Source organism: Choloepus didactylus, chromosome 8 (genome assembly GCF_015220235.1).
Source record: "Choloepus didactylus isolate mChoDid1 chromosome 8, mChoDid1.pri, whole genome shotgun sequence".
Classification (NCBI taxonomy): domain Eukaryota; kingdom Metazoa; phylum Chordata; class Mammalia; order Pilosa; family Megalonychidae; genus Choloepus; species Choloepus didactylus.
Window position 1 is genome coordinate 18,016,898 of NC_051314.1, and position 25,097 is coordinate 18,041,994.

The 25,097-nt window shown below is 53.9% G+C and overlaps 2 protein-coding genes across 3 annotated transcripts; one reads left to right on the forward strand and one right to left on the reverse strand.

The window, feature by feature from the left end:
* Positions 1-479: 479 nt before the first annotated feature.
* Positions 480-12,090, reverse strand: RASD2 (RASD family member 2). 2 transcript variants are annotated; one of them, XM_037847919.1, is made up of 4 exons: positions 11,705-12,090; positions 6,409-6,688; positions 2,397-2,922; positions 480-2,188 (listed from the first exon to the last, which is right to left on the reverse strand). In XM_037847919.1, exons 2-4 carry the CDS (start codon positions 6,677-6,679, stop codon positions 2,158-2,160), a joined length of 828 nt encoding a protein of 275 aa, XP_037703847.1. In that variant the 5' UTR covers positions 6,680-6,688; positions 11,705-12,090; the 3' UTR covers positions 480-2,157. The 2 variants fall into 2 exon arrangements, with proteins under 2 accessions (XP_037703847.1, XP_037703846.1); XM_037847918.1 differs by lacking the exon at positions 11,705-12,090 and adding an exon at positions 6,928-7,075.
* Positions 8,158-13,396, forward strand: LOC119542554 (basic salivary proline-rich protein 1-like). The gene is made up of 4 exons (XM_037847343.1): positions 8,158-8,297; positions 11,674-12,146; positions 12,326-12,421; positions 12,513-13,396. The coding sequence occupies exons 1-4, from the start codon at positions 8,158-8,160 to the stop codon at positions 13,394-13,396; spliced, it is 1,593 nt and encodes a 530-aa protein (XP_037703271.1).
* Positions 13,397-25,097: the final 11,701 nt, after the last annotated feature.

The following is a 25,097-nucleotide window of genomic DNA, read 5'->3' on the forward strand; positions in this document are numbered from 1 at the left end:
GTGGGGGGCTGTCCTGTGCACTGTAGGATGTTGACAGCATCCCTGGTCTCTAACCACCAGGTGCCAGTAGCATCCACCCCCACAACTAAGATGATCAAAAATATCTCCAGACACTGTCAAATGTCCCCTGGGGCGAAATCGTTGCTCTACAGGAACCACCAGAACTCAGACACGTGGTGCCCCTGGAGGGGTTGATGGGCCAAGTGTGGTCTCACCTGGCTGCCCTCCGGGGGAACAGACCAGTCAGCACCCAACCTGGAGGATGCCGAAGGGCAGGGCTGGGAGGGGCCCAGCCTCCTAGCTTGGGTCACCTTCTCCCCCTCTACCCCAGCCGCCCCATTTGCGAGTGAAGACTGACTCCATGCTGACACGGCACGGCACCGGTGGGTGCATTCTGGGAAGGAAAAGACCACCTCCGGCTGGGGGGCAGGGAAGAGGCAGACCTGCTCTTGGAAAGAGAGAATACACGTGGTCAAGGACACAGCTTAAAAACAAACCCAGTTTAATTGCTAGTGTATACAGAGATACCAGGGCGGCGGGGCTGTGACCGGGTGAGGCCAGACCACATACCTGTCTTGGCCAAGGTTCCTGGTCTGGTGAGAGGGCTCAGGCTGGCAGCAGGTGGGGAGACAGAAGCAGGGCGTGAGCTGCTGCTGGAGTGGCGGGTGCGGAGGTGCAGACACAGCAGGGGGCAGGGTATTCAGAGATGGGGCGAGGCATGTGTGTATTGTGTGTTCCTGTGTACAGCTGTGTATATACAGGGGCTTGTTGGACACCCCACGGGAACCCTGATGGGCCAATTCAAGGAGAGGGTCAGGGATACAAAGGTTCTGGAGAAGGGGCACAGCATGGTGTATACTGAATGCCCAGACCTAGCCCTGCTTCTGCCCTCAGGGGCTTGCTGTGTGGCCTGAGCCAAGTTACTTACCCTCTCTGGGCTTCAGAAAGACTCCCTAGATGATCACTAATGACTTGCGGCCTGAAAAGTCAATGTTTTTAAGGAGATTAAAGTATTAAATGTATTTGTTAAGTGCCGATATGTCAGGCTCTTTGGGCCTACAGTTCAAATCCCACTGTGCCTCGGTGTGAGGAGGTGTCCAGCTCGGCCCAATCTGGGCATAAGGAAAAGACCCCCACCCCGACCCCAGCCCTTCTGCCTGACCTCTCCCGGGCTCAGCTCTGCTCCCAGCTGCTCCTTCACTTCTGCCAACAGCTGTGTGTGCAGAAAGCAGCGGGCAGCAGAGGTGAGTGGAGGACAGGTGTGGGTGAAGGGAAGTGGGTCAGGCCTTGAGGACATAAAGTGCACCCCCTCACCCTCTTTGTTTCCTAGCACACAGGGGACCCAGCACCCAGCAGGCGCTCACTCAATGCTTGAGAAGCAAGCACAGCAGAAGTCAGGCCCTGAGCTCGGGAGGGTGTTGGGGGGAGGGGACTGGGCACACTGATTCCCCCTCAAAGTCTCAGTTTCCTCTTCTGTGAAATGGGCACATGAAGGAGAAGCAGCCTGCCCTGCCTACCCTGGGCTTGTGCAAGTGTTCTGCAAACCGGAAAGCTTGTACAGAGGTCACTGTCTAGACAGGCTGTCTCAGGGAGCGGGGAGGGAGGTGCCCCCAGGGATGGCCGTGGCTCTGAACTGGGCAGGGGCCTGGCCAAGGAAGGGTCATTAGGTTTTTACAGTACAATTATTTCCATTTCTACCACTATGCACAAGAGGAGAGCAGCTGCAACAGGACAGCACAACCATCAGACGAGAGGAGACTGGAGAGGGGGGTGGCTGAGGACGTAGACCTGGTCTCAGAGATGGACACGGCCACGCTCCATCTCAAACATACAGATGCCACTGGCTCAGTGTCAGGTCAGCAGGGGGACAACGTGGGGGCAAGGGGCAGAGACGGCTGAGCCAGAAGGCAGGGCTTTCAGGATTGGGGGTTGGAGGGGACCTCTCCCCTAAACCAAGCTGGGTCTCACACCAGGAGGGCAGAGGCCTCTTCCACCGGTTCTGGGAGGTTGTTTCCACCTGGCACCCCGCTCCAGGAGACTTGGTCGGATGCAGGAATCCAGGCCCCTCTGGCATCAGTCTTTCCTCCACCCCAAGGACAGCAACTCTCCAATTTGGGTCTCTGCATAAGTCCAGACTTTTCCCAACCTTGTCTCCTGCTATGCTGAGATGCGCCCTACCATGGAGGAGCTGGAACCATGGGAAAGCCACGGAAAAAAAAAAATCAGAGGGGAGGAGTGAGAAGGCAGGAGAATGTACAGAGGGGCGTGGTCCTCCCGGCTGGTGACCAAGCTTGCTCCGGGGGGTAGGGTGCGTGGGCAGTGGGCAGAGGGTCTCTGGGGTCACCTCCCTTAAGGCGCTGCCCGGGCCCCCCCACCCCAAAGTGCCCCCTGCTCACTGGATGCTGCATTTGTCCCTCTCGCGGGCCTGGCCCTCCCGGAGGACCTTGGCCTTGATGTACTTGAGGTCACTGTTGACACTGGGGCGGCGGGCGAAGGGCGAGACCATGCCATAGGCGTCTGTCTCCTTGACGCGGCGCATGCAGAAGGGCCTGGGGTGGAAGGCGTCGCCGTACTGCACGGAGATCTTGCGGTGCAGGGCTGGGCTCATCTCGTGTGGCAGCTTGGCCATGCTGAAGAGGACATAGAACATCTCGTCCACGTTGGTGTTCTTCTTGGCCGACACCTCGAAGTAGGCGCAGTTCTCGTCGCCCGACACCAGCAGCTCGGCCTCGGTGGCCGGCACCTGGCGGCAGAGCTCGCCGTGGTCATTCTTGTTGCCGCAGATGACCATGGGCAGCTGTGCCGCCTCCTTGGTCTTATTCTTCAGGCAGGACTTGACCTCCAGGATCTGCTGCTGGAGACGCTTGACCTCGTCGAAGGACTCCCGGTTATCCAGGCTGAACACCAGGATGAAGACGTCGCCTAGCGGGGAGAGAAAGGCGGGCATTGAGCACGTGGGCCCGGCCCGGCCTCCCTGCTCCTTTCTCTAGCCGCTCCCCCTGCCTGACCAAATAACGGGGATCCCGCCTTCTGTTTACGGGGGTGCTGGGTCCTTCACACGGAGCCACTCCCCTGCCCTTGCAGATGCTCTAGGGAGTGGCTGCTGTATTCTCCCCATTTTCTGGAGTGAGAAACTGAGGCTCAGAGGGGCGAAATCACTTGTCATGAGGTCACGCAGCTAACAAGTGGCCAAGCCTGGTTTGAATGGTTAATTCACTTCACATTTCTCTTTGGGGCTGGAGATGGGGCTTCCAGGCGCAAGTGGGCGGTATTAGAATACAATAAATGTAATTTCTGCGAAGGCGGGGGTCTCGCCTGCCTTGTCAGTGCCTACACCCAGGGCCTGGAACCATGCCCGATGCAATGTCTGTGCCACAGTGTGGTCTCTGGGGGACTGGCATCGGGCAGGCTTGGGTTTGAGTCCTGCCTCCTCCACTTATGAGCCTTGTGACCTCGAGCAGGTTATGCAGCTTCTCTAAGCCTCAGTTTCCCCATCTGTCCTCTGCAGATGAAATTTTATTTTATGATTTTCAGAGTCCCACAAGACAATGAATAGGGAGCGTTTGGTACCAGCAGGTGGCAAGTGCTCTGTGATTTTCAATAATTTCAAGTCTTCAGTAAGGACGGGGGTAATGACCGCCAGCTGTGAGCCAAGCACTGGGGCCCGTGCTCCACGTCCACTGTTCCGTGGACTGCCCACACAGCCGCCAGGAGGAAGGCAACCTTAATGCAACCTGCATGTTCCAGGTGAGCACACTGAGGCTGAGAACGGGCAAGCAACTTGCCCAAGATCACACAGCTTCAGGAGGCTAGGCCCAGATTTGGAGCCCATTCTGCCCCCACCTAGCATGGCACTAGTGCACAGTAGGTGCTCTCTGTTTCTTGAATAAATCATGGAGTGAACAGGAGAACATCTGCCTCCAAGGCCCACACTTCCTACTAGAGCACACTGCATCCCTCAAGACAGGTTCCTGAATTGAACTTAGGGACTGACGTGGAAGGGGCAGGGGTGCATAGAGACGGGAGAGAAGGGGGCACGATGCCTGCATCCAACCCCAGAATTTACTGCAGGACCACGGCCTCACTGTCAGCACACCTTCCCGACTTCTACTTGAACTTGTAACAACACTGTGGTATAGACACCATGATTCCCATTTTTCAGACAAGGAAACTGAGGCTCAGGAGAGTCAGCAACTGGCCCAAGTTCTCAAGAGGAAATTCAAGCAATCCCAGCTTATCACACAACTGCTGCTTCCTTCCTCCAGAACCCCAGAACACACCGTGTGTCCCCTCATAGCAGCACACGCCACGTTCAGACCCAGGCTCTGGCTAAGTGTGTGCTCCAAGCAGCAAGCTCTGGCACAGGCAAAGGCTTCCGGATGCTGCTCATCCTTGCATCCCAGGGCCTGGTGCATAGTGGGTATTCACTAACTGCTGGTGAATGGATGGGGTGGAATGCATTACAGTGTGGGCTGTTTTGAAAGGCACTTGTAAGGCAACGTCAGCCTGGCAACCGTTTCTGCTTGAGCTGCCAAGCTCTGTCCAGTTTGGCTATTCCTGGGCCCCTGAGGACCCGGCAGCCTTGACATATTCAAATGGAAGACTGTGATGCCAAGCATCAGACTGGCCGGGCTGGCAGCTGGAAGGAGAGCTGGCAGCAGGATTAATGGCTTTTAGAAGTCCCTGTGCACCAGCACCAGGTTGGAAAATGAGGCATGGACACAAGAAGCAGAGGGATGTGCTCAGAATGACACATGCATGAAGAAGGAAAAAAAAAAAAAAACAGGGAAAAATACTTTCTATTTGGGGGATATAAATATGAATGTCAGTGTATTCATGGACTGTCCACAAGAGTCTACACCAAACCAAAGGGGCAGCCACCTCTGGGGAGGGGGCAGGAGCCTAGGATTGGGGTCACTGGTCAAAGGGGCTTTCACCTTATCCATGATGTTTAAAGGAGTGTGTGTCCACATATTATTTGAATAATTAAAAATTAATTTAAAATAAGCACAGGGCCCCTGTCCACATCTCCTATCTCCCTCCCTCTGACATTAGCCCTGTTTATATCAGTGGGCGCCCAGGCCCCTCCTTAACAACTGACACCCATGTAATACCCGCCTTAGGCTGGCAGCTCCCCACATGTGCTGCTGGGAGGAAAGGAAGTTTATGCCCACTGTGCAGCTGGGGAGGCTGAGGTTCAGAGAGGTTTCACGGTAAGCCTCTAGTCACTCATCCAAGCTACCGAGTGATGGAGTCAGGATTTGAACCCAGGACTCCTTTATCCACATGCTCCCCCCCCCCCCCCAAAAAAAAAGCAAGCCAAGAGGATATGAACGCTCTCTGGGTTAGCTAGTCCACAAGGACAGCCTGGAAGAAGCAGCTTGGGAAAAGACTCGAAGCAGGCACACAAAAATGCTGATTCGATTTAAGACATATATTTACAGAGCACATAGGAAGCCCTCACTGAGCAGTTCACATTCAACAACCCATTTAATTCTCACAATGACCTTGAAGGGAGGTGCTAATATGATGCTAATTTTACAGAAAAGAAAATCAAGGCCCAGAGAGGTGAAGTCACTTACCCAGAGTGGCAGAGCCAGGACTGAGACCCAGACAGAGAAGTTTCTGGGCCATACTACCCGGCCTCAAGTAATGCAGTAGCGGCCAATCCCATGTCTCCATGTGCCCCTTGATCCTCGACTACCCCCCTCCCCTGGCCTGCAGCTCCCAGCAGGGCCAAGAGGCTGTGGGGGAGCTGGACGGAAAGCATGCCAGCCAACTGCAGTTTACCAGCTGCTACCACCTTGAGTCAGTTACTTAACCTCTCTGAGCCTCAGTTTCCCTACTGTAAAGTGGATGCAAACACCCATCTCCTAGAGTAGTTGTAAGGCTAAAATAAACACATGCCAAGCACCAAGAAGGGGGCCAGATGCAGGCTCTTTGTTGGTGTCTGCTATCACCCTCACCACATGGGCAGGGTCCCGATGTCCTTGCTCTAATTGCTGCCCACGTCACTGCCTTTACCTCTTTGACACTAGAGAAGTTCCCAGCGGCAGACTGACCGCGGGCCCCGGGTGCCCTCCTGCAGCCTTGACACTGTTCTCTCCCCTGGAAAAGAACATCCCACTGCACGTCTGTATAGTTCCCCATCTGGAAGGCAGCGGTGGCAGTCACAAGTCACCAGTACAGAGTGGAAGCGCATGGAATTCGGGGCCCAACTCCGTCATTTGATGGGGTGAATGGCGACACCTCTCTGAGCCATCGTTTCCTCATAGTGTGAGGAGGAGGGGGGGACTTGTGAGTTTTGCAAGCGCGCTACCAACTGTAAAGTGGGGGGCAAACAGAGCCACGGGCTCAGGGACCCCCCAGGCTGCCAGGCCACCCCACCCCAGGCAGCACGGGCCTCACCGGTGAGGATGGAGAGCCTGCGCATGGCAGGGAAGGGGTGGTTGCCGGAGGTGTCCAGGATGTCGAGCTGGTACATGTCGCCGCGGATGTTGTAGACCTTGCGGTGGAAATCCTCGATGGTGGGCGTGTACTGGTCTTCGAAGCGGCCGTTGAGGAAGCGGGAGACGATGGAGCTCTTGCCTACCCGCGAGGCGCCCAGCACCACCATGCGGTACGAGTTCTTGGCGGGCACACTGAATGTGCAGTTCCCGCTGGACAGGGTCTTCATCATGGCTCGGGGCTGCGCAGAGAGCGAGGGGAGCAGGTGTCAAGAGGGACCCCCACCCCCTGCCCTGCCACAGCCCCCCCTGCAGCCCCTCCCGAGGTCTCAGCTTCCCATCTGTCAAATGGGACCGTGGGCCTCGGTTCCCTCCGAGGGACCTTGGAGTTCCAGCGCTGCATTCGTTCCGGCCCTCTCGTTTCTTTAATTCTTCATTCATTCACTCACTCATTCACCCCTCCATTTATTCATCTACCTACCTATTAGAGCATGGACGACTGGATTTGAATCCTGGCTTTACCACTAACCAGCTATTGGTCTTGGGCAAGTAGTTTAGGCATTTCTCATCTATAAAATGAGCCCAGCTCAGCACAGGGTGAGATCTTCAAAAATGCTAACTCTCCTTAGACTCCATCCTTTCCTTGGTTCATCGTCCGGCCTCCCAGGAGCCTGTGAATCCAGGGCACGACACGGGCAAAGCTCCAGAATGCATTTCTTAAACAAAGAGGTGCCGTGGCCCTTCGGCCCTCCTGGGAAGAAGGGAAAGGCTCCGGCCAGGCCTCAGCATCCAAGCCCGGTGCCCGGGGTCTTTCCTGGAGCTGCCTTGGTGGGGAGGGGACTCACCTTCGACCCACCGTTGGCAGCTGAAGGGCTCCCTCCCACCCACTGCCCACCCACTAGCCTCTCTGTGTCCTGCCGGGTGATTTTCATGCCCCAGACCCTGGGAGTTCGCAGGCTCCGAGGAAGCAAGAGCACCCACAGTTAGAGGAAGGACCTTCCTACCACAGGCTCAATGGCAAGAGACACACACGGGGCTTCAGACCCCCTCCCGGGGCTTCACACACAGGTTGGAGGCAGCCAGGCCGAGGGCAGGGAATGACCCAAGGGCGACTCCAGGTTCCTCACAACTCCAGAGGTCTATGGTTCTGGGAAACCCAGAACTTTCCATGGGAGTCTCTTGACCTCATGGAAGAGGCTGAACTGGATCCAAGCTCCAAACCCCAAATGGAGATGAATAAAACTCCCATGAGCTTCCACCAGGCCCACCCCAAAGGCCAGTCACCAGCCTGCTCGCCCTTCTTTCCTATGTCAGGGTCCACCCAGAAACCCTAGTTAGTTTGGGTGCTGCTGAGTTCTGCCTCCTCTCCTTTGCTCCCCCAGAACAGCCTCTTCCCACTCTTACGTTGCTGGGCCTGGCTCAAATGCCACCTCCTCTGAAGACTTCCCTGATCCCCCAGCCCTGGCAGGATTCTGTCCCCTTCTTTGGAGAAGTGCTTCTCCACCTCAGAACTGCAAATGGGTTTAGGCCTGCTCAATTATCAATCCCCTTGACCCTCACCAGGCTGCCAGGTATGGTTGTGCAGGCTGAGCACTGCACAAAAGTACCCTCTGGGTGGGCAAATGAAGGCTGCACCAGCCCAGAGGAAGGGTCATCTGTGTCCTTCATGTGCTCAGAGACGGCACCTTGCTTCACTTTGCATAAAGGGGCCATGGGTGCTTGCTACAACCTGGTCTTCCGCCTTGCAGATGGGTGCTCCCAGCCAGTAGCCTTGAGCTGCCTCATCCATTTCCCTGAGGGCACTCTCCAACCTTCTGCCAGGATGCTAAAGGAGTCTGAGAGGGCCACTCGGTGGGGAGAGACTTGTGTGCAAGTCTGACGAGCATCCTGTTCTGGGTCCCAAGGCAGCCAATCTGCTAGCCCCGGCCCAGCTGAGAGCCCCTAGGCAGTTGGGCACTGGTAAAACTGGCTCTCAAAAACGCTTTTTAAAAATCCCTGGTTGATAGCCTCTGTCAATTTCCATGGTATAAATACTCCCACCCTAGCCAATTTCACGTCACCAAAAGGAACTCAATGAATTGCAGAATTGGAAGGAGATGTGCCCATGGCAGGGTTTGACATGCCACAACCCTAGGCCTGGAGCCTGATGACAACGAGCAATAACCAAGCCCTTGCCAAGTGCCATGTGTTGTGCTAAGTAGGCCCGGTACAGAACCATGACAGCCGACCTCCATTCTGCACTTCCCATACATCAGGCCCTGTTCTAAGTGACGGACACACATTAACCTGCTTCACCCCCTCCGTAAACCCACAAGGTATGTGGTATTACCTCCAATTCACAGATGAGGAAAGTGAGGCACAGAGAGGTTAGGTAACTTGCCCTCAGAGGGCAGAGAGAAGGCAGAGTATCAGAGAGGAGAGGCAGGGAGCCTGAGAGAGGAGGCAGGGAGTCAGAGAGGGGAGGCAGGGAGTCAGAGAGAGGAGGCAGAGAGTTAGAGAGAGGAGGCAGAGAGTCAGAGAGAGGAGGCAGGGAGTCAGAGAGAGGAGGCAGAGAATCAGAGAGGGGAGGCAGGGAGTCAGAGAGGGGAGGCAGAGAGTCAGAGAGAGGAGGCAGAGAGTCAGAGAGAGGAGGCAGGGAGTCAGAGAGAGGAGGCAGGGAGTCAGAGAGAGGAGGCAGAGAGTCGGAGAGGGAAGGCAGAGAATCAGAAAGGGGAGGCAGGGAGTCAGAGAGGGGAGGCAGGGAGTCAGAGAGGGGAGGCAGGGAGTCAGAGAGAGGAGGCAGAGAGTCAGAGAGAGGAGGCAGGGAGTCAGACAGGGGAGGCAGGGAGTCAGAGAGGAGGCAGAAGAGTCACAGAAGCAGGCAGGGAGTCAGAGAGGGGAGGCAGGGAGTCAGAGAGAGGAGGCAGGGAGTCAGAGAGAGGAGGCAGGGAGTCAGACAGCGGAGGCAGGGAGTCAGAGAGGCCAAGCAGGGAGTCAGAGAGAGGAGGCAGAGAATCAGAGAGGGGAGGCAGGGAGTCAGAGATGGACAAAGAAAGAGAAAAATATCCATGGACACCTTCTCTGAGAGAAGACCATAAGTTCTCACGTGGCCCCTGCCATGTGGAGCTACATGAGACACCTGGATGCCAGGTGATAGTGCCCCTGTGGGCTCCACCCCCCACCCCCACACCTGTCTTCCCTCCACCTCTCCCAGAGGAGGCCCTGTGGGCAGCGCTGTGGGCACAGCTCTGCTCCTAACCTGCCAGCTTGCACTCTCCATCCTCCACCAGGCTGACTCCACTAGTGAGGAGCAGACGGGCCAGAGTTTGCGGGGCCCTTTGAGAGTTTAGAATTCAGCCCTGGAGGCCCAGGGAGGTGGGGTATCCACCAGGGGCCAACTAGCAACAGGGTGCCCGGATGCAAGGACTGTGCCTCTCGGCTCAGCCCACCACAGGAAGGCAGAGGGTCCCTGCCTGAAGCAGAAATGGGGCTGGCCTGGGGGAAGAGTGATCTCAGCTGGGCAGGCAGCCACAAGCCGGGCGATTTGCACGCCTTAAGGCAATGACTCTTTGCCCCGGGCCCATGAGGAGGGGACCACTGGCGACTCATTTACTGATGGGAACACTGAAGTTCTGTCAGTTGCCCCAGTTCACACAGCAAATGACTGACCAGGCCAGAATCAGAAACAGGCTGTTTGGCTCTAAAGCCTATTGCTCTTAACTCTATAGAAACCTATAAACCCCCTGGCCAAAATTGGTCTTTTTAAAAACAGTGTCTGACTCAGTGAAGCCTCAGCTGGCATCAGGCTAGAGAATGACCCCCGAGGCATCTTCCAGCCTCATTCCCTCTCTCTCCCTGCAAGCAGCTGGGGGCAGGCACCCAGCCCAGGGCTCTCCCCCAAACTCTGCCCTGCCAGCTCCCAGCAAAGGCATCTGTGGATTCACCCCTCCTCCCCCTTGAGTCCCTCCCCACAGGGCCTGGCTGGAAGACGGGGAGTCTGATGGGTAATAAATGCAAGATGTGGGTCTGAGGGTCTGCCCGTGTTCTCCTCCCTGTGTGCGCCCCAGAGCTTGTTTCGGCTGCACTGCCCTCCCCTCCCCTGTACCCTCCCCCCCACACACACACACTGTCAGTGCACACTCAGCCTCTTTGGGTCTCCATTCCCTGCACTGAAGGGAGTCCAGGGCCTTGGCAAAGCCCCTGGTCAGCTCAGGACAGTAGACAGCAGGCAGGCATCAGACCAGACCAGCCACCTTGGGCAAATCACTTGGGCTACTGGGGCTCAGGTTAGTCATCTGGGAAATGAGTATGCTAGAAACCAACCACGGCGTAACCCTGAGTGTTCCTCGAGAACTCCAGAGGCTGGCACAGCTCCTAGCACACAGCAAGGTTAACAAATGCTCAGCTCCTTTCTTTGGAGCACTTTCTCTTGGCAGCTGAGGGGCTGCCTGGAGGAGCCAGTTGGGGAGGGACTGGAGTGCAGGCAGAGGTCTTGGGGGAGCCCCTAGAGGAGGCCTCTTCTCACCTCGTCTGTCTTCTGCCAGGGAAAGCCTGACACACACTCCTGAGCTGGCTGCCCCTTCCCAGCCCAGCCGCCTACCTCCCTGTGAGGTCCAAGAACATCCTTTGTCATCCTCCCAGGCCTGGAGGTGAAGGGGTTCAAGACAGAGACCCCCAGAACTGCCTGGAGGCCCTCAGGCCAGCTAGGTAAAGGAAACTCTTCCTGGGAAGGGGCTCCCCCAGCAAACTCACTTCTCGTACCATCCCAGAAAGATGCTCAGGGAGCACTGGACAAGGAAGGGTTTCTTTAATCTCCCCTTCTCAGAAGGGGTGCTGGCCAGGGCTGGGGTGGTGTGGGGTGGGCCCCACCAGCTGGCCCCACCCCAGCTGCCTATCTCCATCTGGAAGTGCAGACTACAGCTGGCTTGGGAAGACGGAAGAAGTGTTTGGCAAAGGCAAGTTCATCTTCCTCCTTAGTTTCCTCAAACCTTTCCTAGCACCAAACCTAGCATATAGTAGATGCTTAATAAATCTGTTATTCCTGGGATACATGAAGGGCCTAACCCAGCCTGACCCATAAAAGGCACTCAACTACTTTAGCTTTCCCTAGATTAGTAAAGTTGCCAGTAAGATCCTGGCAGACATTAGGTGCTCAATCAGCTTAACTTTCCCTAAAAATGTAAAACATCTCCGAGCCTCCCATCAACGAGCCTCTAACCTTTCTCCCCGGTCGCTCCACTTCACCCAGCTCCCCAGTTCTGTCCGGGTGTCTCTCCTACCTGGGAACGGCGGGCCGGGCCTCTGGCACGGCTCGGAGGGCTGCCTGGAAGCGCCTGTACGTGCGGGGAACCGCCTGCCGCTCCCGCCGCCGAGCCGCCCGAAGTTCGCGGAGGCTCCTGGGTCACTGTGCCGGGCTCTTCCGCGCGGCTCGGGGCGCCGGGCTGGGCGCGGTGGGGCGAGAGGGCGCGGGGAGCCGGGGCCCCATCGGTGAGCTCCGAGGGCTCGGCGGGGCCCGGGTGCCGGGCGGGGTCCGGCTCACCTCCGCCGGACCGGCCCTGCCCCGACTCGGGGGTCTCCTGCTGAGCCAGGTGCCCGGAAGCGCGGGGACGTCCTATCCCGGGGTCCCCTGCCTTGGGGCTCCGGAACTGGGAGAAGGGCGGCGGGAGCGACTCCGGGGCTTAAGGGAGGGTTCCCTGGAGACTCCGGAGGGTCCTTTTGGAGGTGATTGTGGGTGCGCGCGTGTGTGCGTGTGTCCTCGGTGGGCGAACCCGCTCGGGCCGCCTAAGCTACCTTCTCCATCTGGCCCAAAGGGGGGTCGCTCGGGTGTGTGTGGGGGGCTAGGGGGTGGGGGGCTGGAGGGGCCTGCCCAGCTCAGCCGCGGTCTCCTCTTCTACCCGCAGCTCTGCAGCTCTCTCCCCGCGGGAGGAATGGCTCCTTTCTCCCTGCGAGGCGACGCCAGCAGCAGCAGGAGGAGCAGGACGCTCTGCTCCGCGCGCGTGTAGGAGGGGGCCTTGAACGCCGCTCCCAGGTTTCGCAGCTCCAAGTTAGTCTGAAAACCGGCTCCTCCTCCCACTTCCCCTCCTCTAGCCCCTGGAGGAGGCGAACTTTCGGCGGCGCCCTGGCCCCTCCCTCCTTCCAGCTCCCAGAAGCGAACGCCCCTCTTTCTCCGACCGGGCGAGGTCTCTAATCTCCCGGAGAGTGGTGGGAGCCCAGGCTCGCTGAGAGCGGTTCCAGCTGCCGAAGTCCAGCCCAATTCTGGGCGCCCTAGGCCGCGCCTGCGAGCGTCCCTCCGCGCCCCCGGCGGTGCCCACCTGCCCCTCGCCCGCCCGCGCGCAGCCAGTCCCGCTGCCCCACGCCCGCCTCTGCGCTCGCGGAGCCGGCTCACCCGCCTTCGCCCGGCGCCCCGCCCCCGGCACGGCTCTCGGCCAATGGGCGGCGGGTCCCGCGGCCTGGCCCCGCCTCCCCCGCGGCAGCCGAGGCGCCGCAGTCTGATGGCTCCGCGTGCGGGGGCGCGTGGGGCGCGTGGGGTGCGGGCCGCCGCGGGGATGGGGGTGGGGTGGCCCGAGGTGCCAGGCGCGCGCACCGTGACCGGAAGGCGGCACCGGCCTCGGAGGCTGACATCTGCACACGGCCTCACACGCACACCGCCCCGGCCACAGGTGACCCGCCAAGGGACCGCCGCCGGCCAGGAGTCTCCAGCCGCTCACGCCGTGTCCGACCGCAGCCCGCGTACCAAGACTCCGGCAGAAAGCCGCCGGGGCTCTCCTAAGGTCTCGGGGCCCGCGGGACCCCACGGACAGGCGCACGGGCCGCGCACGTGCCGCCAGGAGGGGCGGCCGAGTCACCTTGGCCTACGGGTCTACGCAGCCTGCGGGTCTGGCCGAGCACTGCGGAGAGAGCCCTTCCGCACACACCTGCCGTGTGCCCTGGGGCAGTGCCTCGCTCGTCTCCATTCTCCCGGCCTTTACTGAGGGACTTGAACTAGGTCAGACATCAGTCGTTCTTACTGTATCTATCTGGATGCCACGTGTTCATATTTTCTTCAAGTCCAAGACCCGCTTTTCCCCCCTTTAAACGCATTTTTTTTTTTGAGAAACGTTATATCACTGCCATATATGGGAAATCAGTATCACTTGCCATAAATAGTAGGTAAGAGTAAAAATAAACATAGTGAAAACAGGGAGGCTATTAAATTCAGGCTGGAAACAGTGACCTGCCTAGGCTTGAGATGTGCCCTCAGTTAAAAAGGGAAGTTGCCAAAATTTGGGGGAGATGTTCAAGACCTGTTAGCACCCAACAGACTTTCTCCTTCACATAATCAGGAGGTTGAAAAGACAGTGTTCTCACTGGGTGGGACCCTGGGGGCGTCTGCATCCTGTCTTTCAAACTACATGTATCCGCCCCCCTCCCGCGGGAACCCTGGATCTGGGGATGTCTGCCAGTCCCCGCCATACCCCAGACTGTATCCCTACCCTATGACAGGCAGTGGGGTTCTGGGGGTCCTGTGCGGAGCTGAGGGTCCAGCTCCTTTTGAGAAGAGACTGACGTTCAAATCCTGCCTCCGTAACCACCCAAATATTTGACCTGGGTGTCATGGAAAGTCTCTGGGCCTTGATGGTATCATCTGTAAAATGGGTATGATACTGCTAGGTCCACACAGTGGACAACCTTGGACTTTGATAATAGAAAATGGCTTGCCTTACTTGTCCCTGTAGGGTTTTGAAAAATTCAGTTTGATCTGTGGGCCCTTGGGCGGGATGGTCTGGTTGGCTGAGTCCTCCAATGTTAGAAAGGTTTGCCTCAGAAGGTGGTGAGGTCCCCATCACTGGAAGTGTGTAAACAGAGGCTGATGATGTCTTCTTGGTGGGATGACGTTGAAGGGATTTAGGCTTTGGGTAGGGGTTAAATCAACTAGCATCACAGATACTTTCTGGCCCCAATATTGCCTATTAAATGATTTGGTACTGAAAAAGCCAACATTCATTGAGTCGTTCTGATGTTCCAAGTGCTGTGTTTGGGTCTTGCTAAGCATTAACTCATTTAATCCCCCAGGGACCCTCTGAGGGGGGTTCTATTATGGGGCCCCATTTGGCCTTTTGCTGTGTGGTCTTGTGTGGCTTGTTTAACCTCTCTGTGCCTCCATCATCTCTGTGTGGAGTGGAGATAATAATGGGGCATCTCCTTCATAGGGTGGTTTGGAGGATTAAATGAGCTAATGCTTGCAAGAATTAATTGCAGAGCAATTAGTACATGTTTAAAAAATATTGGCCTTATACTCATCCCCATTTCTGGATGAGGATCTGCGAGGTTAAGTCTTGTATCAAGGTCACACAGCTAGTAAGTGGTGGGACAGAAATTCAAATCCAGCTCTGACTTCAAAGCTGTAGGCAGGAGGCTTTAGAGCTTTCAAAGCTTATAAAGTACTTGCACTACTTGACTGTACTTGAAACCCCAGCGGAGGATGTGAGATCTGGGTCTCAGAGAGGCTAAGGGTTGTGCCATGGCCACCCTGCTGGCAAGTGGCAGGATCCCAGCCCAGTGCTCTTTTCCACATCCCACTTTGCTTCTAGGAACTGGCTTTAGCCCGAGAGGGTTTGTGCTTGCGCTGGCTGTGAACCTGGCAGCAGGAGGCAGGCAGGGTGGTGCACTTCACCTGGAAGACTGGAGCCAGGAGGAGACAAACCACTGTGCCAACTCTCGTCACCCCACCCACCCACCCCCCCAGAATGTGGCAGGCAGCCAGCCTGGAACAGGTCCAGGAACCCATTACCCGCTCCTTCAGCCAGGTCCTCCACCCTGAGAGGGTCACGCCCCACTGACCACATCCCTGTCGTGAGAGAAGCAGCATGTGGAGCCAAGGGACCCTGGGAGACCCCCCCTCCCCTACCTTTACCCCCCTCCCCCCAGCGCAGAATGACTCAGTCAATAAGTGGGTGCCTCTAAGAGATAGATCCCCAAGGAAGCTTCACATGGCAACAGTGCACCTCCATGTGTGCCCACTCCCCATCCCCCTACCCCCACCCCCCATTTGCCTCTGCCCTGTCTCACCATCTCTCACGTGGACACTCGCTCCCATAACCCATCACTACCTTAATCTTTTTCTAAAAACACCACCCTTGCTCAAGAAGCTTCAATGGCTCCCATTGCTTAAGATAGACAATCTAAACTCCATAGCCTGGCATACAAGACCTCCAACCAGGATGGGATTCCCACCACGCCCGTCCACCAGCCTGTGTTCCAGTCAAATCAAACAACATCCCAGCCCCCAAAGAAATGATGCTTTCCCTCCTCCCGGCCCATATTTATGCTGGTCCCTCCATCCGGGTTGCCCTTTTCTCTGTCTTTACCCAGTGAACTTCTACACATCCTTCAAAGCAGTGTCCATGTCCATGAAGCCTCCTCCTAGCCTTTCTAGTGACGTGAATCAATCTCACCCTCCTCTGCACTCCCGCCGGCGGCACCAAAAGCTGGCTTTCTTACTGTGGGTAACTGACCATCTCCCTGAGTCTCAGTTTTTCCACCTGTAAAGTGGGTGATGTAATAGTGGCTACCTCACGGGGTTGTTGGGAGTATTAAAATAAACTGTGAAGTGCTTTGCACATAGCGTCCCTCATCACGATTACTTCCTCTCTAGCATGTGTCACATCCAGCCTCACACTTTGGGCACGTGCCTCGTCACCCGCGTTAGCATGTTAGCTCCCTGGAGCAAGGACTGAGCCTGATTCATCAAGAGCAGCGTCTTGCACAATGTAAGTTTCTAATAAATACTTATTGAATTGTGTTTAGCAAATAGCCTCGGAGCAGAGGAAATGCGCAAGCTGCCCTTGGAGACAAGGGGAAGGGGAGGGCAGACACATCCAAGCACAGTTTCCTTTAATCCTCTGAACAGCGCCACTTACAGAAGAGGAAACAGAGGTTCAGGAAGGGTGAGTAACCTGTTCAAAGCCAGCGAGCCAATGAGAGGCCGAGCTGGGATCTCCAAAGGGGAAGAAGGCATTTGCCCAGTATCCTGTCACATCCCCAGCTGCTTTTCTAGAACAGTGGTTCCCAGCCCTGGCTGCCTGTTAGAATCACCTGGGGAGCCTTTTAAAAGATAACAAAGCTCAAGCGCCCCACTCAGAGATGCTGATTTAATTGCTCTGGGGTTGGGCCTGATAACCACATTGTTAAAGCTCCCCCAAGTGATCCTAAGTGCAGCCAGAGTTGTTCTCAAAGTGTGATCCCTGGACCAGAAACATCAGTAGTTTCTGGGACATGTTAGGAGTGCAGAATCTGCTATCACCTTAGACATCTGCATATTAACCAGTCCTCCTGGTGATTCTGAGGCAAGCCAAAGTTTGAGAACCACTGGCTAGCTAGAAGGTTCGAGCTGGCAAAGCCTTAGAAGTTATTTCACACAACCTTCCCATTTTTCAGACGGATGGTTTGTGACTTGACCAGTGGCAGGCCAGAACGGTTACCCCAGGCCCCTACCCCTGACACTGATCTTTCCCACTGCTGAGTGACTGTACCACCCAGTGCATCATGGCCAGCCCCTGCCTGGGTCTCTGACATTGCAGGCCTGGCCATGATTCAGCCTTGAACTTTGGCTGAGGGCAGCAGGTCACCAGCTGTACAAGCCCAGCTGGATCAGGGGCACAAGGTCAGGCCCCAGTCAACATAGAGAACAGCTGGATGGAACCAAGCCGGCCCCGCAGAACCTCCCCAAACATCCCTGCAGGTGGAAAGGCAAGGACAAAATGTCATACATAGGCCTGGGGTCAGCAGGAGCACAGTTGAGCCAGCCTTGCCTTGTGTCTGTCCCCTTATCTGACCACTTCTGCCTCCTGCTGCCTGCTCAGGGATCCTCCCACCCCACTCTCCATCTGGAAACCAGTGATCAGAACCCCAGCCTTAGTCAGGAGCCTGGGTTCTAATCCCACCTATACCAGAAGCTTGCTGTGTGACCCTTGAGTGGGCCACTTAACCTCTCTGGTCCTCATTTCCCAGCACTCTTCCTCCTCATCTTTTATGCTCCAGACAAAAAGACTGATTTTTAGCTCCCAGAGCTTGCCAGGCTCTCCCCACTCCAGGCCTTTGTCCATATCAGTGCCTCTGCTTGGGATGCCCTCTCCCTTCTGGGCAGCCACGCATATTCCTCGCTTTCCTTCTGAAATCAAGTATCACTGCTTCTGGGAAGCCCTGGCTACCCTGTCCTCTTGCTCCATGGAGCTTCCTTGCAGGAATTCCTCGCTCTCAGATACATTTTTGGATGCATCCCTCACTGTCTGAATTCTTGTTAGTCATATCTGAAACTCAGAATCCAAATAATTTGGGTAATGCAGCATCCCTCACTCTGAATTATTTGCTATCTAAATTATCAATGTTGAGAATCAGTATCCAAATAGATTTGCAAAGCATATAGTATAATGGTCTGTCCGTGTGTCCTCATCTTGAGAACAGAGGCTGTGCTTGTCACAAAAAGCTGAATGAGTGAATGAATGAATAGTGGTCAGTTTTCTCCTCTGTGCAACAAGAATGTTGGATCAGATCCTGTCTGGGACCCTATCTGAGTCTACATTTCTAAGTTAGATGAATGCCACTACAGGTGACCCAGGGTGCTTTCCAGCCCATGTGTAGTCTTTACGCAAATTAGAAAAAGGTGCCTCCCCCAGACAATGACAGCCATCCCCCAAGGCTCACAGCTTTAGGGGAAAAAGCACAAGGTGATTTCCTCAGCCAAGAGCCCTTGAGCAGTAAGCAGCCTGAACAACCATATAGGGCAGCTCTTTGTGACTTTGTGAATCTAGTCCTTGAAGAATACACCACAGGAAGCAGTGATGACCAAGAAGGTGTGCCTGTTATAGGAAGTCAGGTCAAGCTAAAGGTATGGCCAGAAAGGAAGCAGTCAGAGTGGACCAGAGGCTTTTAACCAAATGGGAATGTTTGTGCAGGCCTAACTCTTTGCAGGCACTGGTTTGATCCCATTTTAGCCAGACCACAACCCTATGTGGGGGACATCATTGGTCTCATTTGGAGATGAGGGAACTGAAACTGAGAGGGACCTAAGTGGTCTAAGGAAACCTAGGGAAGGAAATGTCAGAGTTTGCACTGGAACTAAGACTGTTTAATGGCAACAACTACTTGGTGTCATGAAAATGTTCATGGCTGGTGATCCCCATAGAGGCTTCTTGAGGAAGGGGCAGGGCAGGGAGTTTAGTTCACATTTTAAAGATGTGGCGTATTGGAAAATGGACCCCAGAAAAAACATGTTCTTAATCTTAATCTCACTCCTGTGGGTGTAAACTCATCATAAATAGGACCTTTAGAAGACGTTATTTTTAATTAGGTGTGGCCAACCAAATCAAGAAGGGTCTTAATCCTATTCCCTGATAAAGGGAAAGCCTCTGGGAGGAGCCAGAAGTCAGCAGGAACAGAGAAGAGAAAGGAGAGGGCATTTTCCTGTGACAGGAAAACCAAGGAACCCAAGGATTGCTGGCCAGCCAGAACGCTACTGACCCCAGGAGGAAGCAAACCTAGCTTCTGAAACTATGAGCCAATAATTCCTATATGGTAACCCACTATATGGTATTTGTCTCAGCAGACAGGAAGCTAAGACAACAGGTGACAGAAGTAAATCTTAGAAATGTTCAATGACTTGCTCAAGGCAGAGCCTGTACTGAGAAATATCTGGATTTTTAGACAACTAGGCTTTTGATCTTTTCATTACACTCATTATCTTCTTAAAGCTTTGGCCTGTATATTCCATCACAGGCCTTCTCATCCATCCATCCAACATCATCATCATCCTCTTCCTCATCATCTCCATCTTCTTCCTCATCTTCTTCATCATCTCCCTATTGTCATCATCATCTTCTTCTTCTCCATCATCATCGTTACCATTTCCATCATCGTCATCATCATCACCATCGTTGTCATCATCTTCACCATCATCTCCCTCATCATCATCATCTCTGTCTCATCATCTGTACCATCATCACTGTATCCCAAGCCTGTGGCGCTTCTGCTCCTCTCCAGGTGTTTATCGGCCCTTTAGATTTGGCCTGGCCTGGTCTAGATGGAGACACAAGAGTAACACAACTTCCTTAAGCCTTGGCCTTTGGACAGAACTTTAGTGATGTTCTGTCCATCCACTATGACATCTGATCCTCCCAACAGCCCCTGGGAATATGCAGAGCAAAAGATTGTATTGAAGAGCTGAGTCAGGATAGGTTCAACGGCCATGGAAGAGCAATTGGCTTTCTGGCCTGATATTTGTCAACTGCTTCTCTTGTGCCAGGATCAAGTCGGGTAGGCAGACCCTGATCTAAGCATGCTACTCATATTAATCCATTTGACTTTATTAACAACCCTATGAGAATTGTTCTATTATTCCCATTTTCCAGGTAAAGACACTGAGGCTCAGGGAAGAGAAGTAACTGGGCCAGGGTCACTCTGCTGTCATCAGAGGAGCTGGGATTCTGTGTCTGTCTGCAGGACTCTGAAGTCAGTGCTCTCTCAGCCCCAGGAAGCCACCTCCCATGCAGCTCTCTGACTGTGCCCCTCTGGGGGTATCACTTCCTGTGCTGCCCAGGAATCTCATCTGGGCCCCTTTAACCAGAGGGTGCCAAAGACCCTGGGAGTTAGTGTGACCCACCAAGTTCTGACACACAGGTGAGCTGCTGGCCTGGCCCCTCTTATCTACAGAGCAGGTGTGTGTAAACCATCAACTTAGGCAAGATTCAGGAAGGCCAGATTCACAGTGGCTCAGCCATACCCCATGACACAGTGGCCCAGCCCCAGGTTCCACCTCCATCTCTGTCATTGCTCTCTATGAGCAATGGGCAGAGAAACTGCCTTGGTCCTCACGTCCTCCTCCAGCACCTCCTCCCTCCTCTCCATTGCCATTGTCCACCCTTTCTCTTACCCTTGCAGGCCAGCTGTGGTAGAAAGGGCACAAGTTTGGCCACCAAACAGACCTGATTCAAATCCTAGCTCTGCCTCTCACCATGCTTGACCTTGGACAAGATATGTCTCCCCTCTGAGCCTCAGTTGCCTCATCTGTCAAATGGGCTGTGCTGAGATGTCATTCATTCCATCATTCAGTCACTCAACAAATACAAAGCCAATCAGTACCTCAGAAGGCATGGTCCTATCCCAGAGGTACCTCCAGTCTAGCAGAGAAGGCAGATGTTTAATGTAATACATCCCCCCTGGAGTGGGGTTAGGGAGAGCCTGAGATTTGGGGGGTACATGAGAGTTAACCAGGCAAAGAGGTAGGGGAAGAATGTTGAAGCAGAGGGAACAGGGCATGCCTGAAAGAGGAGGAGTGGCCTGTTGGAAGAAATGAAATATGCTTAGATTGCCCGGAAAGCAAGAGAGGGAAAATCGTGCAAGATGAGGCTAGAGAGAAAAGCAAGGGCCAGATGTGCCTAGCCTGGCACCTGGCATACAGTAGGCACTCAATCAATGTGAGTTCCCTTCTGAGTGCAGAACTCACTCCGAACCCCAGGTGCAGGCTGATTACAGCAGAAGACAGGGAGTCTGTTTCCTCTCTTGATTGGGAACCGGCATTTCTGCTAATTCCACATAATCCAGTGGACTCATTACCTTGCGGTGCTGAGCCCGAGAAGCAGGGGTAGAGATTTGCCAACAACCTCACATCTGCCAGAAATAGAATCCAGTGTTCTGGGATGCTAAAGACTGTGGCCTTGGTGTATTTCTCTTTCCTTTTAGTGGTCTCCAGAGGATGGGGTTGTTTGAAGAAGAGGAAAGGAGGGCCGTGGAAAAGAGGCAGAGCCAGCCAGGCAGAACCCCAGTTCAGGCCCTGGGCAGGTGGATAGTGAGCCTCGCTTCACACCCTAAATGTGCGTCTACAAAGTTGTGCATCATGTCAAATTTGTGTAAATCACATCTTATTTTCTTTCTGGGTTCCACAATCCCTTATCAGCTTCCTGTCGGAGTTTATCTACTAATATGGCTGCCGATAATTCCTCCCATCCAGTGGTGGAATCTGTTTCCTCTCTGGGTTGACTCTGTGGCTCACTCTGATAATAGAATGAAGCAGAAGTGGTGCTGTGCCAGTTCCAGGCCTGCACCTCAGTGGCCTGACAGCTTCGGCTTCCGTGCTCTCAGAATCCAGCCGCCATGTTGAAAGGCAGCCATGTTGAAAGGCGGCCATGTTGAAACGCCAACCGCACTGCCTTCTGGGAGGGAGAGACCACGTGGAGGAGGGCGGTGGTGCCTGCCGACACCAAAGCCCTGAACATGTGAGAGGGCCTTTCTAGGACCTTCTAGCCGCCACCAAACTTATCTGCACGAGTGTCTAGCCCTCCTCACGTGGAGCAGGAGCCCTGCTCAGCCTTAACCACATAATCATGAGAAATCAGAAATTATTTCAAGCCCCTGACTTTTGGGATGGTTTGTAACACAACAAAGGACAACCGAAGCAGATCCATTTGCTTTGTTTCTCGCACGTAACCCTCAGTTTTGGCCCCGGTGTCTGCTAGGATGTGCAGGGCCATGGAATACCAGAAAGAAAAGTGCCTGGCTCTGAGCCAACCATGAAAATCCAGAGTCCAGGAAATGGGGCAAAAGATTTCTTCACTTTTCTCACAAGTCGCTTTTTCTTTCCTATCAGGTGTGCCTCAGAAGGGCATCTGGGTGTCCTGCTGCCTCTCAGCTCCTTCTTCATTCCCACCCGTGATCTTTTTTAAGCACATCCTCTCCCGGGATCCTGGCTCAATTTTGGAGAATACGTGCAAAGCCCATGACTTTCTTTCTGATTTTTTTTAATTGTAACATGTGTACAACATAACAGTTCCCATTGGCCCATGAGTCTCTGACTCCCTTCTTAGCATTGTGTCGTAGGCAAAGGCTTTACACTGTTTAGATTTTTCAGAAGCTACAAGGTACATGTACCATCCTCCTGCTAATACTAACTTTTCACGGCATAATGAATGTGTGGTTGTGCTTAAACGTTCTTTCTGCTTACTCTTTTACAGGGGACAGCGTTCCTGCCACAGGAAGACTGAGGGGGTCTCCGCTGGAGCCTGCAGAGCACTGCTACCACCTCCCCCAGAATGACACTCTCCTGCAATCTGGAACGTGACCACCCCACAGAGATGCCGCCCATGAGGGGCGAGGCATGGCAGACATGTGCAGTGATAGAGCAGGCTCTGCTCTGCTTCTGGGAGGGGGCTCCAGACCCCCAGCCCCCCTTCTCAGTCTCCAGGAAGAGCTTCGTTTGCCACCTGTTTCCCTGTGTGGCTCAAACTCTCACCCCAGCCTTGGTGGCCCTTACCTGCCTAGTGGAATGTTTTAGTGGATGAATAGATGAGTGAATGGTGGGACAATTGAATAAATGAATGAATGGATGATCAAATGAATACTACCATAGCCCATTTACCCCAACCCCAAAACACATTACAAAACTATTGGGCCACAGTTTCTGCCTCACTAATCAGTAATGGGGCTATCTCACTCTCTGTGCTGGTTTGGATATATTATGGCCCCAGAAAAAGCCATGTTCTTTAATGTAATCTTGTGGGGGCAGATGTGTTAGTGTTGATTAGGTTGGAACCTCTTGACTGAGTGTTTCCATGGAGATGTGACTCACTCAACTGTAGGTGATAACTCTGAGTGAATTATTTCCATGGAGGTGTGGCCTTGCCCATTCAGCATGGATCTTGATTAGTTTTCTGGAGACCTTTGAAAAGAGCCACCCAGACCCAGATGCTTGCTGACACTGACACTCAGAGATGCTTCGAGATGTAGACAGAAGGATGTTTAGCTAAGAGATGAAGCCCAGAGTTTGCCCTGGGATAAGCTAAGAGAACATGCCCAGACGCTTAGAGAGAAATGTCCTGGGAGAAAGAACCAAGAACATACAGGAGCTGAGAGAGGAGCTGGAACACAAACTGGGATAAGCAGACGCCAGCCATGTGCTTTCCCAACTAACAGAGCTTTTCCGGGCACCATTGGCCATCCTTCAGTGAAGGTATCATCTTGTTGATGCCTTAGTTTGGACACTTTTATGGCCTGAGAACTGTAAATTTGTAGCTTAATAAATCCCTTTTATAAAAGCCAATCCATTTGTGGTATTTTGCATAATGGCAGCATTAGCAAACCAGAACACTCTCTGTGTGGGGAAACAAGTCTCCTGGACACTTTTTCCTCTTTCCATGCCTAGTTAAGACAGAAAACTCAAAATAAAAGTGTCTTGAACAAGATAGTTTATTTCTTGCTCAGGTAAATGACTTCTGGAGGTGAGGTTGTTAATGCTTCAGAGGGTGAGAGACCCAGACTTCTTCCAGCTTTATCCTTCATCATCCCTGGGGTGTGGTCCCCTCCTCATGGTCCAAGAAAGCTGCTCAAGTACAGCCATCACTTCATATTCTAGCAAGCAGCGGAAGGGGTGGAGAAGGGCACACCCCCTTCCTCTAAGGGTACTTCCTGGAAATTGGCCAGAACTGAGTTACATGGCCACACCAGTGAAAGGTCTTTATTCTGGGTGTCCAGCTAAAAGCTGGGATTCTGTTATTAAGTAAAAAAGGGAAAAACTGATATCGGGGATCACCCAACTTTGCCACAGTGACTAAGAGAACCCCAACCAGGCCCACCAGACAGACTTTTGCCTGTCTTCCATAAGCTCCTCAAGAGCAAGAGCAGGAGGGAGTCCTACTCACGTGCATATGCTCAGTACCCAGAGTAGGGTTTGGCATACAATAGGTGCTTGTTCATTCAATAAACATATATTAGGCACCTCCTATATTCTGGGCACTGTTCTAACAGCTAAGGATAGAATAATGAGCAACACTGACAAAATCCCTGCTCTTAAGGGATTGACATTCTAAAGGTGAGAGGTAGATAATGAAATAATTATAAAAGATAATATAGACTAGAATAGAATGCATAATATTAATATAATATGATACAGCGTCAGGTAGTGATTAGTGCTATGAAGAAAAATGACACACAGTCAGATGTGTCAGAGAGGGCTGGGGGAGCTATTGGGGACAAGTGGCCAGCGAAGGCCCCTCTAAGGAGGCAACGTGAGAATTAGGCAATGGGGTGAGCCAGGAGCACATGTGTGGGAAGAGTGTTCCAGGCAGGCGGAACAGCAAGTGAAAATGCTCCGAGGTGGGCGGCCCTTGGTGTGTGCAAGGAGAAGCAAGGAGGCTCACGAGAGCGAACCAGAAAAGGAAAGAAGTGCAGGAAAGAATGGATGGTGAATAGGATAGGTGGTGGTGTTGGAAACCATCCTCGCTGAGGACCAGAGGGGTGAGCTCGAGGAGTTCAAGTTCAAGCTCTGTCTCTAATTACCAGAGGGACCTTGTCAAGCCTCAGTTTCCTCCTCTGCAAAATAGGGATAATACAAACCTCTGCCCACTTTGTCAAGTGAATCAAATCCCAGAAGCACTTGGGATTGAATAAAGCAGATTACCCTGTGAACTCTCCTTATTTCCATGACTATTATAGAGTAACATTCAGATAACTTCTTGCCCACGGTCAGACCAAGAGATGGTCCCTCCAACTGCTCTGACAGGTTGTCTCAGGAGACCCCTCAAGTGGAAGCCCCTGCCTCTCCCTCTCCTCCATCTTCCCTTCCTTCTCCCTCTCTCCCTCCCCACCTACCTATCTCCAACATTTCCCAGCGCCCAGGCCCTATGCAAGAAGCTGTGGGTCCAGAGA